General features: G+C 40.4%; 1 protein-coding gene across 2 annotated transcripts in view; it reads right to left on the bottom strand.

Annotated features, from left to right (window-relative positions):
• The window catches only part of ANKRD28 (ankyrin repeat domain 28), a 231056-nt gene extending 217079 nt beyond the window's left edge, over positions 1 to 13977 (bottom strand). Inside the window, exons 1-2 of one of the 2 annotated variants that reach the window (XM_050938324.1) lie at positions 13759 to 13977; positions 3669 to 3725 (exon numbers count right to left, since the gene is read on the bottom strand). In XM_050938324.1, coding sequence (XP_050794281.1) covers positions 3669 to 3725; positions 13759 to 13785 — 84 coding nt within the window. In that variant the 5' untranslated portion in view covers positions 13786 to 13977. The remainder of the gene's footprint in view (positions 1 to 3668; positions 3726 to 13758) is intronic. The other variant, XM_050938325.1, reaches the window with a different exon arrangement.
• Between the last annotated feature and the right edge of the window lie 200 nt (positions 13978 to 14177).

The raw sequence follows: 14177 nt of genomic DNA on the forward strand, positions 1-14177 counted from the left end.
AAGACTAGTTGACTTTTGGATCAAGTCAAAACTGGAAAAAAAAAAAAAAAAAAAAAAGGATTTCCTCCCTCTACAAAAAGTCTAATTTATTGGGATTCAGTTAATTACATGTGAAGCAAATAAAACATTTGCATACAAGAGCAATTCAACTGGTGTCCTTTTAACAACAATGGATGCTATATGGACACGAAGCATCAACCAGCCCATATATCATTTGATATTCCTGCTTCCTTTAGAGCTGAGGTTAAATACATCTTCTGCAAATTACAGGGAATTGCCACCTCTCCTTAGAGACTGATGTCCAATTATCTCTTCGTTCCCCTACTGTATTTAATATTTGTATAGCAGAGAAAGATAGCTACATCCAATTTTCATTTTGCATTACAGTTGAGAATTTGTTATTTCTTTATAAATAACTTACTGGTGGGAACAGTTACTAAGTAAAGGTGTGCATAGGTAAAAATATACACATGTTCAGCTACACAAAAATATCAGAATTCACCAGGTATAAAAGGCACAGCTTCTGTGTGTTCTTGGAGTTAGTTATGACTATGTATCAACAACTACAAAGGGGAAGTCAAAGACAACAAGACTTACTGTCCATACCTACTAGGATTGAGGAAGATGATGTAGTAGGCCCAAACTACCCGGGAAAGATGGTATAGTAGATAACTGGATTTCTTACACAGAGGCGCCTCCTGGGATGCCTGTTATCTCATTTTACATTAATATTTGGATTGTAAACTCTGGGTGAATGGGGCAGAAAGACACGACACTATCTTTTCATATATGTGGTACAATGGAACTGGACTTGCAGGTATTAACCTGAATACAAATTTAAACAATGGTAATAGGAAAACAAAGCAACCCAGCTATCCTAGAAGGCACAAAGATTCTCCTTGGGCCAGAGAATTACTAGGACACAGAGGCAGAAATGACAGATTTTCCCTTCCATGCCATAGGTAATACTCTGACTGCTTAGTCATATTAGTTTAAAAGTATGTTTAACATTTTATAATTTTTACTAAAAAAAGCTTTATTTCCATAAAGACAACCTGAACTCTGTGTGATAGCTTGTTTGGGCACTCTTAGGCTTCTTCAAACAGAAGGCAACTGTCTTCAGATTAAAAAAGAAGCCAAAAATGGGACTGAGATAATAGATATGAGTACCCAGTCCAAGGAAAGACTCCAAGCCCCTACCAAGAAGGGGCTGAGAGGAAACTGGTTTTGAATGGTAGTATGGGGACAACAACAGGGGAGGAAAACATGGGAAAAAAAAACCCTGACAGGTGGTAGGTGTGATTACAAGCGTGTTGCAAATGTAAAGTGCTGTTATTGTTTTGGTGTTTTCCTCCATTAGTTTAAAGCTAAATATTTAGATTGTAAACACAAACACACAAGAATCATATTAGACAGTAGGTGCCCTGATAATTAAAAACAATCCACAACCAACATAAAAAAAAACAAAAAACAAGCACACAACAATTAGTACCAAATAGTAACAGAACAGAACAAACAAGCTTTCCTGCTTTTTCAGGTCCCAAAGATTTCTCAATTTGGAATGAATTAGTCCAAAGGAAGAAAATCTTCTGCCGGCGTAGAAAGAATAAGATACTGCCGTTAAAAGTGAGATTATCACTTCAACAGTCTCTGAATCCAAATGCTTAAGTGATTTCCACCAGTTCACTGGTGTGACTCTCTTTAAAACATCATCAGCAAACATATTTCTTGAATGGTTCGCCCTTAGCTCTGAAGTTTATTATAGCTGGCGTTTCGGAGGGATGATTGCTGGATGTCATGTCATAGCCAGCTCCTCTTCTTCAGCAGTTAAGGTTTAACCCTGGTACAGAGTACTGAGAATATTGGCAAGAAAATGAGCTGGAGATAGTGCTTGTCCCATTCGTTTTCTTAATGCTTGTTATTTAACTCTTTCATTGCATATTTCTCTTTTTAAAGATCTCACTCAGTTCCTTCCAAATTTCAACAGTGTCAGCAATAAAACACCTATTTCCCTGCATTTTGTTCAAGGCTACAGTAATAGGCTTCAGGGTACTTGGCACATCTTCAACATTCGCTTAAGCCAATGTTGAGAACTTTGGCTGTGACAGTGCCATCTATTTTTTCACGATTTTGTTCACAAACTGTCATCAGATTTGGCCAGTTCTTGATATAGCGCTCAAAAACAGTCCACTACTGAGTTCCATCACACATCTTGTGGGAGAGTTAGCTTGGTTCCTCCGACTTTTTTCAGAGTAGCTGCTGCAAAGTGGTTGTTATGGAAGTATTTTGCAATTTTGACAATATTAGCCTTTATTTCTGGAACACTGAAATCTTTGGCTAGGAGGTGCATCAAATGAGCACTGCAACCGTATGTTATTAGCTTGGGACTCTTCTAAATATTTTCTTCTCATCTTGGATACATTTAAAGCATTGTCTGTAACCAAGCTGCGTACTAGACATTTGAATTTTTCTTCACAGTTTCTTATAGCTTTTACTGCTACTTCTTGTAAGTATTCTGCTGGGCGTGCATTTCCTGATGTATCAATTGTTTCCGTAAGGAAGACATTCCTTTCTTCTGTTGTCACACAAGCACATACAACAGGATCATCGTGGACACTGCTTCACCCATCAAGACTCAGGTTAACAATTTTACCCTCTAGACCTTTTGCACAGTGCTCAATTTCTCTTTCATACACTTTATCCAGCAATTTGCCTGCAACATCTGCTCTGTTGGATGGATTGTATCCTGGTCTTACTGACTGAACCATGCTAATGAAGTGTGGGTTCTCAATCATACAAAAAGGAAAGTTTGTTGCATAAACAAACCGGGCAATTTTGACATCAACTACCTCTTTTTGTAATCTGCTGGTTCTTATCACAAACTGATCTATGGTTGTTTCTGGATAATGGAGATTCCTCCACACACACACACTTTTTGCTACAGGCTATGTGACATACATGTGACTATGTGACATACATATGACTGAAACACTATTATTGGCAAGTAACTCTGAAACTATAGAAAATGATGGTGATCTTGAAGGTGGATAGTCTTCAGAATCCTGTATGTTAAGGAGGGATTCGCCTAAACAAAGTAATTCAATGCAGTTATTTAATTACTACCATCATATTGCTCATTTAGTATCACTCACTGCATTCACTGACACTCAGGCCACGTCTAGACTAGGGTATTAAAATCGATTTTAGATACGCAACTTCAGCTACGTGAATAACGTAGCTGAAGTCGAATTTCTAAAATCGAGGTACTCACCCGTCCAGACGGCGCGGCATCAATGTCCGCGGCTCTCCATGTCGATTCCGGAACTCCGTTCGGGTTGATGGAGTTCCGGAATCGATGTAAGCGCGCTCGGGGATCGATACATCGCGTCCAGACTAGACGCGATATATCGATCCCCGAGCAATCGATTTTAACCCGCCAATGCCGCGGGTTAGTCTGGACGTGGGCTCAGTACGACTTTAAAGTTGAAATTGTAAAAGGAAGATCCGCCTATTTCAGCTTTTTTTAAAATCACAACTGCATCTAAATTGATAGTACCATATAGCTGTTACTCTATTCTTTGCTCAAACATGAGAATTCAAGAACAGTTCAGAAGGAAGACAGGCAGTCCTTAAGAAAGACGTATGAAATAAAAAAAAAGTTTACCAACCTGAACATCCTGCATATTCAGACATGTTCCTTTCATCATCTTCAAGGCAGCTTCCTCCTGAGAAAAAATACTTCTCATGATGTTGTTTCATTAGGGCAACCAGGCCTTGCATTTCTTTGTTGCACTGCTTGCATTTTGCACGCATACCTGTCTTACCCACAGGTAGAAGAACTTCATTAAAATATTCCCAAACTGGGTCTCTTACAGCCTTCTGCCATTACAGGTTTTCCTTTCTAGTGAGAGAATGGTATGATAGATCTCAAATCAATGAAGGCTACACTCAGAAAGACCTCAAGACTTCTGGAATATGCTGCTCAGTTTCACTTTTGTTTCTCTGCCTGTCTCTCCCTTCTCACATTTATCTCCAGACTTTTTCTCCTTGTCCAGATCTATTCCGCCCCCAACAATCTTCTGTTTGTTGAACTTTTTGAAACTTTGCACTTTTAGATAGAAGTAAGGGATTGACTCTGTGTACACAAATTTGCTGAGGGACAACAGGGCTGAGGTATTTTATTTCTCACCTCTAAATTCTAAATTTATTTATTTTAAAACATTTTTGCTGTTAACAAGCATGTTACATCTGGAGACACAAATATACAGTTTGAGAACTGAAAAACTAAGCATCTCTGATGGTATCTTCTAGACTGAGCATTGAGTCAAATTGGGTAGACAGAAAGATTAACCTAAATAATCTATACAGAAACCCCCAGAACCTCATGAGATTGGGGCCCTAATCCATGAACTATTGGAACTCATTTACAAACTTTCTTAAATATTACATGAATATATTGTCTCTTACTATAGAATCAGAATTTATAACCCCTACTCCATTATGAGACATCTTTGAGCTATAATACATCTTAATTAAAACCATCTTTAGATAGGATTTTTCCTCAAAAAAGGCATTTTATCCAAAAAAACTGATTTAAATAATTTTTTTTAAATCATTGATTTTTATCCAGCCTATAGGGAAGTGTTGTTCCCACTGTACAAAGCACCGTATAAGGCACTCATCTAGAATACTGTGTGCAACTCTGGTCTCTGCTGTTTAAGATATATTCAGATTGGTACAGGTGCAGAGAAGAGCTACCAGGATGATCAGAAGTATGGAGAACCTGCCTTACAAAAGGAGACTTAATGAGCTTTGTTTAGCCTAACAAAACGAATGCTGAGGGAAGATATGATTGCTTTCTATATATATATATATATATATATATATATATATATATATATAAATATAAATAAATAAGAGGAACAAACACCAGGGAGGAAAAGGAGTTATTTAAGTTAAGGGTTAATGTTGACACAAGAACAAATGGATTTAAACTAGCCATCAGTTTAAAATTAGACAAACTGGCCATCAGTTTGAAATTAGACAAACATTTCTAACTATCAGAGGAGTGAAGTTCTGCAACAGCTTTCCAAAGGGAGTAGTGGTGCCTAAAAACCTAAGTGCTTTTAAGACTGAGCTTGACAAGTTTATGGAGGGCATGATATGATGAGGGTGCCTACAATGGCACATAGCCCATCCACAACTGTTATTTGCAAATATCTCTAAAATGGCCATAGATGGGACACTATATGCAGAGAGCTCTGAGATACTACAGAGGATTATTTCCCAGGTGTCTGGCTGGTGGGTCTCACCCACAATCAGGGTCTAACTGATCACCATATCTGAAGTCAGGAAGACTTTTTCACACAGGTTAACCTGGCACAGACTCTGGGTGAATTTTGGCTGCCTCAGTCACATGGGGCATAGGTCACTTGCTGGTTTGAACTACAGTGAATGGTAAATTCTCTATAACTTGAAGTCTTTAACAAGATTTGAAGACTTCAGTAACTCAGAGGTTTTGGGCCTATTGCAGAAGTGGATGGATGAGGTTCTGTAATCTGTAATGTGAAGGAAGTCAGACTAGATATCTTGATGGTCCCTTCTGGCCTTGAAGTCTGAGTCTTACAATATATATACGGTAAGATATCAGTTGCACTCAAAGATGAGGAGCTGCTTTATTTAGATTTACTTGCAGTTTTAATATGTCAAATAATTTAGTAGTATGATTTGTATTATACTGTAAGTTACGTAAACACAAACATCATAAATAACTTTAAAAAGCGGTTAGTCACTGTAACTAAGGCAGCTTCAGTCTCCCACTCAAGTTCCAGAAATAGGAAAGACAGGAATAAAAGCAAGAGGAAAATAAAAGAAATATGGTAGAAAGAAGTTGGTAGGAACAGTAAAACAGTAATAGTTTGGCATCACAAAATTCCAGTGGATTAGGAAAAAGACTGTGGCCAAATGTTGAAAGAGATAAGAAAGTGGAAGATATACAAGAAGTGCAGTAGAAGAGTAGATGCATTTCTTCCCCAGTCTGGTCAATGAACAGACTAACAGTTTAGAGCAGGAGTAGGCAACCTATGGTACGTGTGCTGAAGCCAGCACACAAGCTGATTTTCAGTGGCACTCACACTGCCTTGGTCCTGGCCACCAGTCCAGGAGGCTCTGCATTTTAATTTAATTTTAAATGAAGCTTCTTAAACATTTTAAAATCCTTATTTACTTTACATACAATAATAGTTTAGTTATATATTATAGACTTATAGAAAGAGACCTTTTAAAAACATTAACATGTATTACTGCCACACGAAACCTTAAATTAGAGTGAATAAATGAAGACTCAGCACACCACTTCTGAAAGGTTGCTGACCCCTGGTTCAGGAGATGTCAATATCCATATAGGAAGGAGGGACAGTTTGCTAGTTCAAAGTTCACAATGACTTTCAGGCTCCAGCAGATACTGGCAATTATTCCAGAAGCTTTTATGAAGTTAGCTCTTTATTGTATGATAAGCATGGTTTGGTTCACCTTATTTTGTTTCAGATCCTTGGCTACTAAAAACACCTGAAAACCTTTGATTGGATCTGCAAAAATGGACCCTTATGCCCTCACAGAGGCCTCACTGAGGTCAATAGGATCTGCTCTGCAGATTAGATTGCAGGCCTAAACTGCAGTTTAGGGTTTGTTCAGGTTTTTTTTAATATCTCTTCTCATCTGAGGAGAAGGTCTTGTTTCCAAGACAGCGGCTCTCAAAATCCTCCCTCTCTCCAGTTGGGGTCCATTTACTCAATGACAGTAAAAACCTGTGACACTAGGCACTCCTTAATAGCTTTATATGTAAGGCCCACGGAGTGGAAGCAATCCTGAGCTCTGTGTACTGAGATGGATCAGCTATCTCTTCCATAAAGAAAAACGTTCTTTGAGCCACCTGAGCCTGGACATCATCTTGTCAATGCATATGGATTCTGAACCCAAAGGCAACAACTATCAGAAAGTCTGAGGAAAATACTAAGAAAGGAAAATATTTGGATATGTTTTTGATGTCTAATGTAGTTTAGATGCAAGTTTTAAGTGTGGGGGATTGAGTGTTTTGGGTTAGGGTTGGTTTTTTTTTTTTTTAAAGCAACCAAAAAAAAGTTAAGAGATTGGGAGGAGGATTGTTAGTTTTTGTTGCTGCTTGGTATTTTAGATAATTTTTAACCCAACAACAACCTCTTAAATCTAATAGGAAGAGACATGAATTCTCCAAAATTTGACATTTGCACAGGGTTTAAAGTAAGAATGAAAACTGGTATTTCCATGCCTCCTCTCCCAGAACAGCTCCTCTTCTCCCCCTCCTCCATCCCAGTGAGACAATTTCTCTTCCTAGTCCAATAAGGAACTAGTTTGGATGTTAATCCTTTTTAGAATTCATGCCAAGAATGAAGTTTAACACTAGCAGTAATGAAAACAGCAACCATGTAAGCAATTCAGTGTTCACGAGGACACTGCAAACATTTGTTTAACTGCCAAATGAATAAGATTCATCTTAGCGAAGAGAAAGATATAAATGAGCAATAAAAAAATCAGGGCACTCATTTTCGAGATAAGTGGTCAACCTAATAGCCTCATGCAGCCACTTCTTATTCTCCGCCTTTCGCCATTAAGCAGAGTCTGACATCTGGGAAATAATGCATCCTAAACATAGCCTAATGAGTAGTCCAACAGAAAAGTAAAATATGTTGGCAAGTATGCAGTGCACAGATGACCTTCAATGTCCACTATCACAGGCCTTAACCTTCTCCCCTTCCCTGCTGGGAAGAAAAAAAACCAGGATGTGGATCATTTAAATACTGATGTCTTAAAGGAGGAACCAGGTCTTTAACAGTTATAATGAAGCAGTGTTCAATGAGTTTTGCCACAAGCAGCCTTTTGCTAGAATAGAACAGGATGAGTGGCTATAGATTTTGATGGAAGAGGTCTCCAAGTTTCAGTTAAAAAAAAGTGTACTGAAATTAAATGTACTGACAGGCATGTAACAGATTCTATTGTGGAAAGTATGGTCTTGCAGGTCTTCTGAAATTAAAAATCATTTATCTACCTGTTTAGAATAAGCAATACTTGACAAAATATTCTGGTGCATGCACACAATCTTAAAGTCTAGAATTTTGTAAACTTTAGTTCATAGGACAAGTAAACTCTTGCTTACTTGCTCAATGTATCTATAGTTTCTTAATACTTCTATGACTGAACTCTGAAGAAAAACAAACAAGAAAACTATTTGGCTTTCAAGATACCAAGTCCACAACTCAAAATATTCTCTCAGACAACTAAAAAGAGCTATAGGGATTAACAAAGAGGAAGTTTTATTCATTAATCGAGGCATATCAGAATGCAGAGTAAACTGAAACTACAAGTAAATGCAGTCTGTAGCATTGTCACCTCCATTCCAAGTGGAGAGAAGGCAGATATGAATACCAACCACTACCCACGAAAATTGTTAAGCCGTTCTAGCGTCTTCCAGAAAATGTCAAGTATCAGAGGGATAGCTGTGTTAGTCTGGATCCGTAAAAGCAGCAAAGAGTCCTGTGGCACCTTATAGACGAACGGACGTTTTGGAGCACGAGCTTTCATGGGTGAATACCCACTTCATTGGATACATGTCATGCATCCGATGAAGTGGGTATTCACCCAGGAAAGTTCATGCTCCAAAACGTCTGTTAGTCTATAAAGTGCCACAGGACTCTTTGCTGCTTTTAGAGAAAATGTGGCACTCTTGCACCAAAGTGATGGGCACAGGATACTGATGGGCACAAAAAACAGAGCACTGGTTGGTGCCAGATGTGTTTAGGATGCCACCCAACAAGGTGCATGAAGTGCAGCATAAGTTTGTACAGAAGCCCCTGCCCCTTAGTCAAGCAGCCTGGAACTAAAGGAAAGGACTCAATATACTGAAAGGATCTACTCTCCACAATGATTTGCAGATACTCATACTCCGCTATAAAAAGTTAAACATCAGGTTGTTTTCTCATCATTTGCTTGGCTGTAATAGAAAAGCATTTACACATTACAAAAAGTGTGCTACATTCATCACATGCAGGATCTGAGCCTAAACTATTAACGTCTCTAAAACTGCTATGAAGAAGCATCTTGGACCAAATTTTGGCCCTATGAGATACCACAGCTGCATCAGCTAGACCTGCAAAGCCCAGTTTGACTCTGTAGATGAAATCTGTAGTCAGTGGGAGTCTTGCCATTGACTTCAATGGGGGCAGGATTTCACCCTGTGAGTTCAACAAATATCCTGATGGAGGGATTTCTAACCACACATGTTGCCATATTACACACTGGATGACTTCACAACCCTTTCCTCCTCTAAATGTGTCTTCAGGACCCATTTCTGCTATAACTAATAGTAGCTAGGAAAGTGGCCCAGAAACCCAAACCAAACATGTTTAAATAATAAGGAACAATAAAAATGTGTGTGCTGTTGGCTGATGTAACCTTATTACTGTTCCCTTTATCCTGCAACCCCTTTCCTTTCTATTGTTAGCTCTGCTGGAGAATAGAGTGACAGTTACACAGTTAACATACATCCCTTCTAGATCATCTGAAAGCTTAAGACAACTCAAGAATGTCATCAGTGAAACCTAAATTAACCCCAATAGAAATCAACCTAAGAAGAGTATCAGAAGTGCTCTGCAACATTTATAAAATAGGCTGATGTCCAAAGAAGCAAGTCACATTTCTAGCTGTATTGCCTAGGGAAAGTTACCAATCTCTGCTGAATGAATGAGAATGACCTTGCATTTATCTAATATTTTATTAATTGGATTGTACAGCAATCCATGGCAATCATTTTGCCCACCAATGACGTGATGCCATCCCTGGAGTAAAACACAGAACCTCTAACAGCATACAAATAACTTCAATATAGTATTTACTTTGTCATACGTTAACGTAACTAATTTACATATCAGATTAGTCTTCTGCCAGGATAATGGAGATGAACATCTCTATTCTTATGAAGAGAGGCAAGTTTAGTTCGTTTTTTAAAATGAGCAGAAGATTGGTGACACCATTTTCACATCTCATTCAAAAGATATCATCTCCTTTAGCATAGTGTCTCTGGTCTGGAACATTGGTTCTGTGCTGACCCAGCAAGAAGAGTTCCACATTAGGATTAAAGAAGAAAAGTTTCAATCCAAAACAAGTTTGTTAGACAAATTGTTTTAGTATTTGTAGGAGGTGCAGATGTGATACTCTAGAAACAGAAGTTCTCTATCCACAAGAGTTACAAGATTATCAACAGTACAAACATTTTGTCATTCTACTACAAATATACCTGACCCTTCTAAGGAAGGATCACTGATGGAGAATAAAATACATTATTCCTTACTCTAAATTTTTCAATCCTTAATTTCTGTTGACAAGGTTGCACTAGCTAATCCAGACAGATGTCCAGTAGAAACTAGACTGAAATCAATGTGTTTCTCATAGAACAAAGAACAGACAGATAGCAACTAAAGACTTGACCCAACACCCACTGAAGTTAACAGACTTGCCATTTATTTTAATGAATGCTAGAGAAGACCTTTTGTTTGCCTGCTACTAACAGAATTAGTCAGGATATTCAGTTCTTCACTTTAGGTACCTATTACCAGCACTATGATCTATGTAGTTGCTTTAGCATAATATTAACTTGATAAAATAAAGCTAGTCAGTACTCTTTCTTGTGGAAGTACAAGAATCCTGAAAACTTATCACAGCCACAACTTACAGTTACTGAATGCTGTAGTTTATAGCTCGGCAGCCAATACTAGAAATGATGCAGCATTTGACGCTCCTGTTAATTTGGTACCGTAGAATAACTTCTTCCTCCAAACACTATGCCCCCAAAAATATGCATTAATTTTCAGGTGGGGCTGGTCAATGACACTTTAAAACAAAAAACCTAACACACTTTAACGGGGCACCTAACTGGTAGAGCATCACAAACTCTAAATGAGACATGCGAGATGCTATCACAGCAGATCACTGAGACCAATCCAAAAGATGACTGTTTGAGTAGCAAGGTGAGAGCATCGTGCCACCTGCTGGGAAGAGAGTAAGATCTTTCATCTCATAAATCTTCGTTTTGCTAAGGAGCAGTATAGCCAAAGGTTATTCTTACTATAAGAAGAAAACTAATTGTCTATTATTTAACAATTATGCATGCAACTCAATAAATGGGCTTAAAAAATTACACGCCATAGCAACGTGCAACATCTTCCAAGTTCTCATGCACTGATTTCAACGATAACTGGCATTCAATTGTTAACAAACACTACACAACTCCAACTATTAATATATCTTTTTAACATTTTTTCTTCAAAAGATGCTTCTATCCCTCGTTCTTTGGAAATGAAAGTATACTTTCATACCAAAATATCTATGCAAACTGACATTCTTATAAATCTGTTTCATTTCTCCAAATTAATTATTATTCACATTGTGGTAGTCCCCAGAGACCAGGCTCCAATCACACTGCTATTTTGTCCTGCTGCACAGTGATGAAATTCAAAGAGATATTTGCATGCTATTGCACTGATGTGATTATTACTTCAGAAATTATTTCATACTTAGGGCCCCTGCAAATTCATGGTCCATTTTGGTCAATTTCACTGTCAGAGGATTTTTATAATGGTAAATTTCAAGATTTCACCTATTTAAATCTGAAATTTCATGGTGGTGTAATTGTATGGGTCCTGATGCAAAAAGCTGTTGTGAGGGGGGTCACAATGTTATTGTAAAAGTGCGGTACTGCTACTCTTACTTCTGCGCTGCTGCTGGCAGTGGCACTGCCTTCAGAGCTGAGCAGCTGGAGAAGACAATTGCTGGCTAGGAGCCTAACTCTGAAGGCAGAGCCACTGCCAGCAACATCACAGAAGTATGGGCAGCATAGTATGGTATGGTATGCCGTCCAGTTCTGAAGTCAGCACAGAAGTAAGGGTGGCAATACCGTGACCCCCTAAAATAACCTCGTGACCCTCCTGCAACTCCCTTTTGGGTCAGGACCTCCACTTTGAGAAACACTGGTCTCCCCCCACATGAAATCTGTATAGTATAGGATAAAATCACACAAGACCTGATTTCACATGGAGGAACCAGATTTCACATTTTGTGAGGCGTTTTTCATGGCTATGAATTTGGTAGGGCCCTATTCATACTGTACATGTACAGCTGACAGAATTTAATCTCTAGTATGAAGTGCTTACATGTCACATAAATATGTACAAATCGGCCTCCTCTTCTCTGCTTAGTTAAAGGAAATCAATATAAAGTGATCATAAAATTAAAGCCCAAAATAACTATTAAGAACAGTAAATGTATTTGAGGTCTTATAAGACTTACTAATCAAATTTCAGGTCCTCCATTAAAACTGAGTTTTTGTTAACTTACTGACCACAGTTAAGACAATTATTATTTATAATTCAGTAGCCTCAGTCTCATCTTGCTAGGCACTGCATTTGTTTATACAGAGGGCCCCTGCCTAAAAGAGCTTACAATTTAAGTGTAAAACATGATAGACACGGATACAAATATACAGAAAGTGCAATGTAATGGTGAGATACCAGTTAGCATGATAAGCAGTGGTCCACAGCACACCAGCTGCTTCACCACTGCCAAATTTTTTTGTAGGCATCACAGCAGACTGTTTTAAGGCGGACAATATAGTGGGCTTTGTAGATTTTTAATTGAGATGACTGATGCACAAAGGGCGGTATGGTAGAAAGCACAAACATCCTAAATCAAAACTGGTACTATTTGCAAAACATAGGTGGGAGGTCAGCATCTTCCTACTGTATAAGAAAAGAGAAGTAAGCCAGAGAGGGCCTTAGAAGAGACGACAAATAGATGGTGTTTGATGGGGTGTAGAAGAGAGAGCTAGTGAAGGGACACAAAGGTCTGTAATGTGGTCAAAGAAACAAGCCTGGAAAGTTATCTTTGTAGCAGCATTTTAATTGGGTACATGGAATAGGATGAGATTTGTCAAGGCCAGCAAGGAGGAGTTTGCTGAAGCCATGAAATGAAGGCCTGAACCAGAGCTTTAGCTGTGCAGCTTGAGAAGACAGACCGAATCCTGGAAGTGTTACACGGGAAGCAGGCAAGATTTAGGCACAGCACCAGACCAATATCAGTGTTTGCCACTAACATAATGCCTTCCTTCTCCACAGCATTTCACAAAAACTGAATAGTTCGGATGATCAGGAATATTAATCACGCCATTAAAGCAGGGCAGACTTCCAGCCTCAGGGACATTAGAGCCGAAGAGAGCAAGGCAGGTATCTTTTTAAAGTGATCGTGGTTTATTATTTATTATTATTTAATCCCTTTAGACACTTTCACACCTCAGAGGGTGGCCAGCGGGTGTGTAGCCGGGAACGAGGGCGGCTGGGCATGTGGGCGGGCAGGGGCAGATACCCGCCGCCACCTGTTCGGCCTGGGCCGGTTACCCGGGAGAAGACGGGAAGCGGGGACAGGCAGCGCGGAGCCAGCTCGCTCCCATCACAGACACGCCGCAGGATAAGAGACTCGCCCGCACCGAGCACATACCCGCCCCAGCGCGGAGCGGCGGGCACTGAGCCCGGCCATGCACAGAGGGCACGGCAGCCCCCTCCCCGCCCGCAGCCGCGGGGCCTCCCCGGAGGGGGCGCGCCCGGGCCAGGAATGGAGGAGGGAGGCGGCGGCAGCAGCAGCAGCCGCCGCCACCGTTTCACCGCCCTTCGCACCCACCTGCTCGCGGAGTTTAAGGAAAACCATGGCGATGCCGCCGCACCGACCAGCCGCCGTCTCCGGCCGCCAACTGACTCTGGCTGCCCCGCCTCCTCCGAGGGGCCGATCCGCCCGTGCGCAGGCCACTCCCCCCGCACCGGGCGCCGAGGGGGAAGCCGTGGGCCCTGAGGAAACGCGCGCGCGGGGATGAGGAGGGGGGAGTCCCCCTCCTGCCCCGCCCCGTTCTCAGAGGCAGCTTCCGGAATTAGACTCGAGCAGTATCAAAGCGGCTCCCCAGCCGCCACCGTCACTCACCATCAACCACGGCGCTTATTGGGCCGGGAGCAAGGTTCGGGGGCGGAGTAAGGGCAGCGCCGATTGGCCGGGCAGGAGAAGCTAGCGTGTGATTGGCCAGGAGCAGCAGTGGGGGTGGGCAGGGC

The sequence above is a fragment of the Gopherus flavomarginatus genome, chromosome 2, assembly GCF_025201925.1.
Source record: "Gopherus flavomarginatus isolate rGopFla2 chromosome 2, rGopFla2.mat.asm, whole genome shotgun sequence".
Taxonomy (NCBI): domain Eukaryota; kingdom Metazoa; phylum Chordata; order Testudines; family Testudinidae; genus Gopherus; species Gopherus flavomarginatus.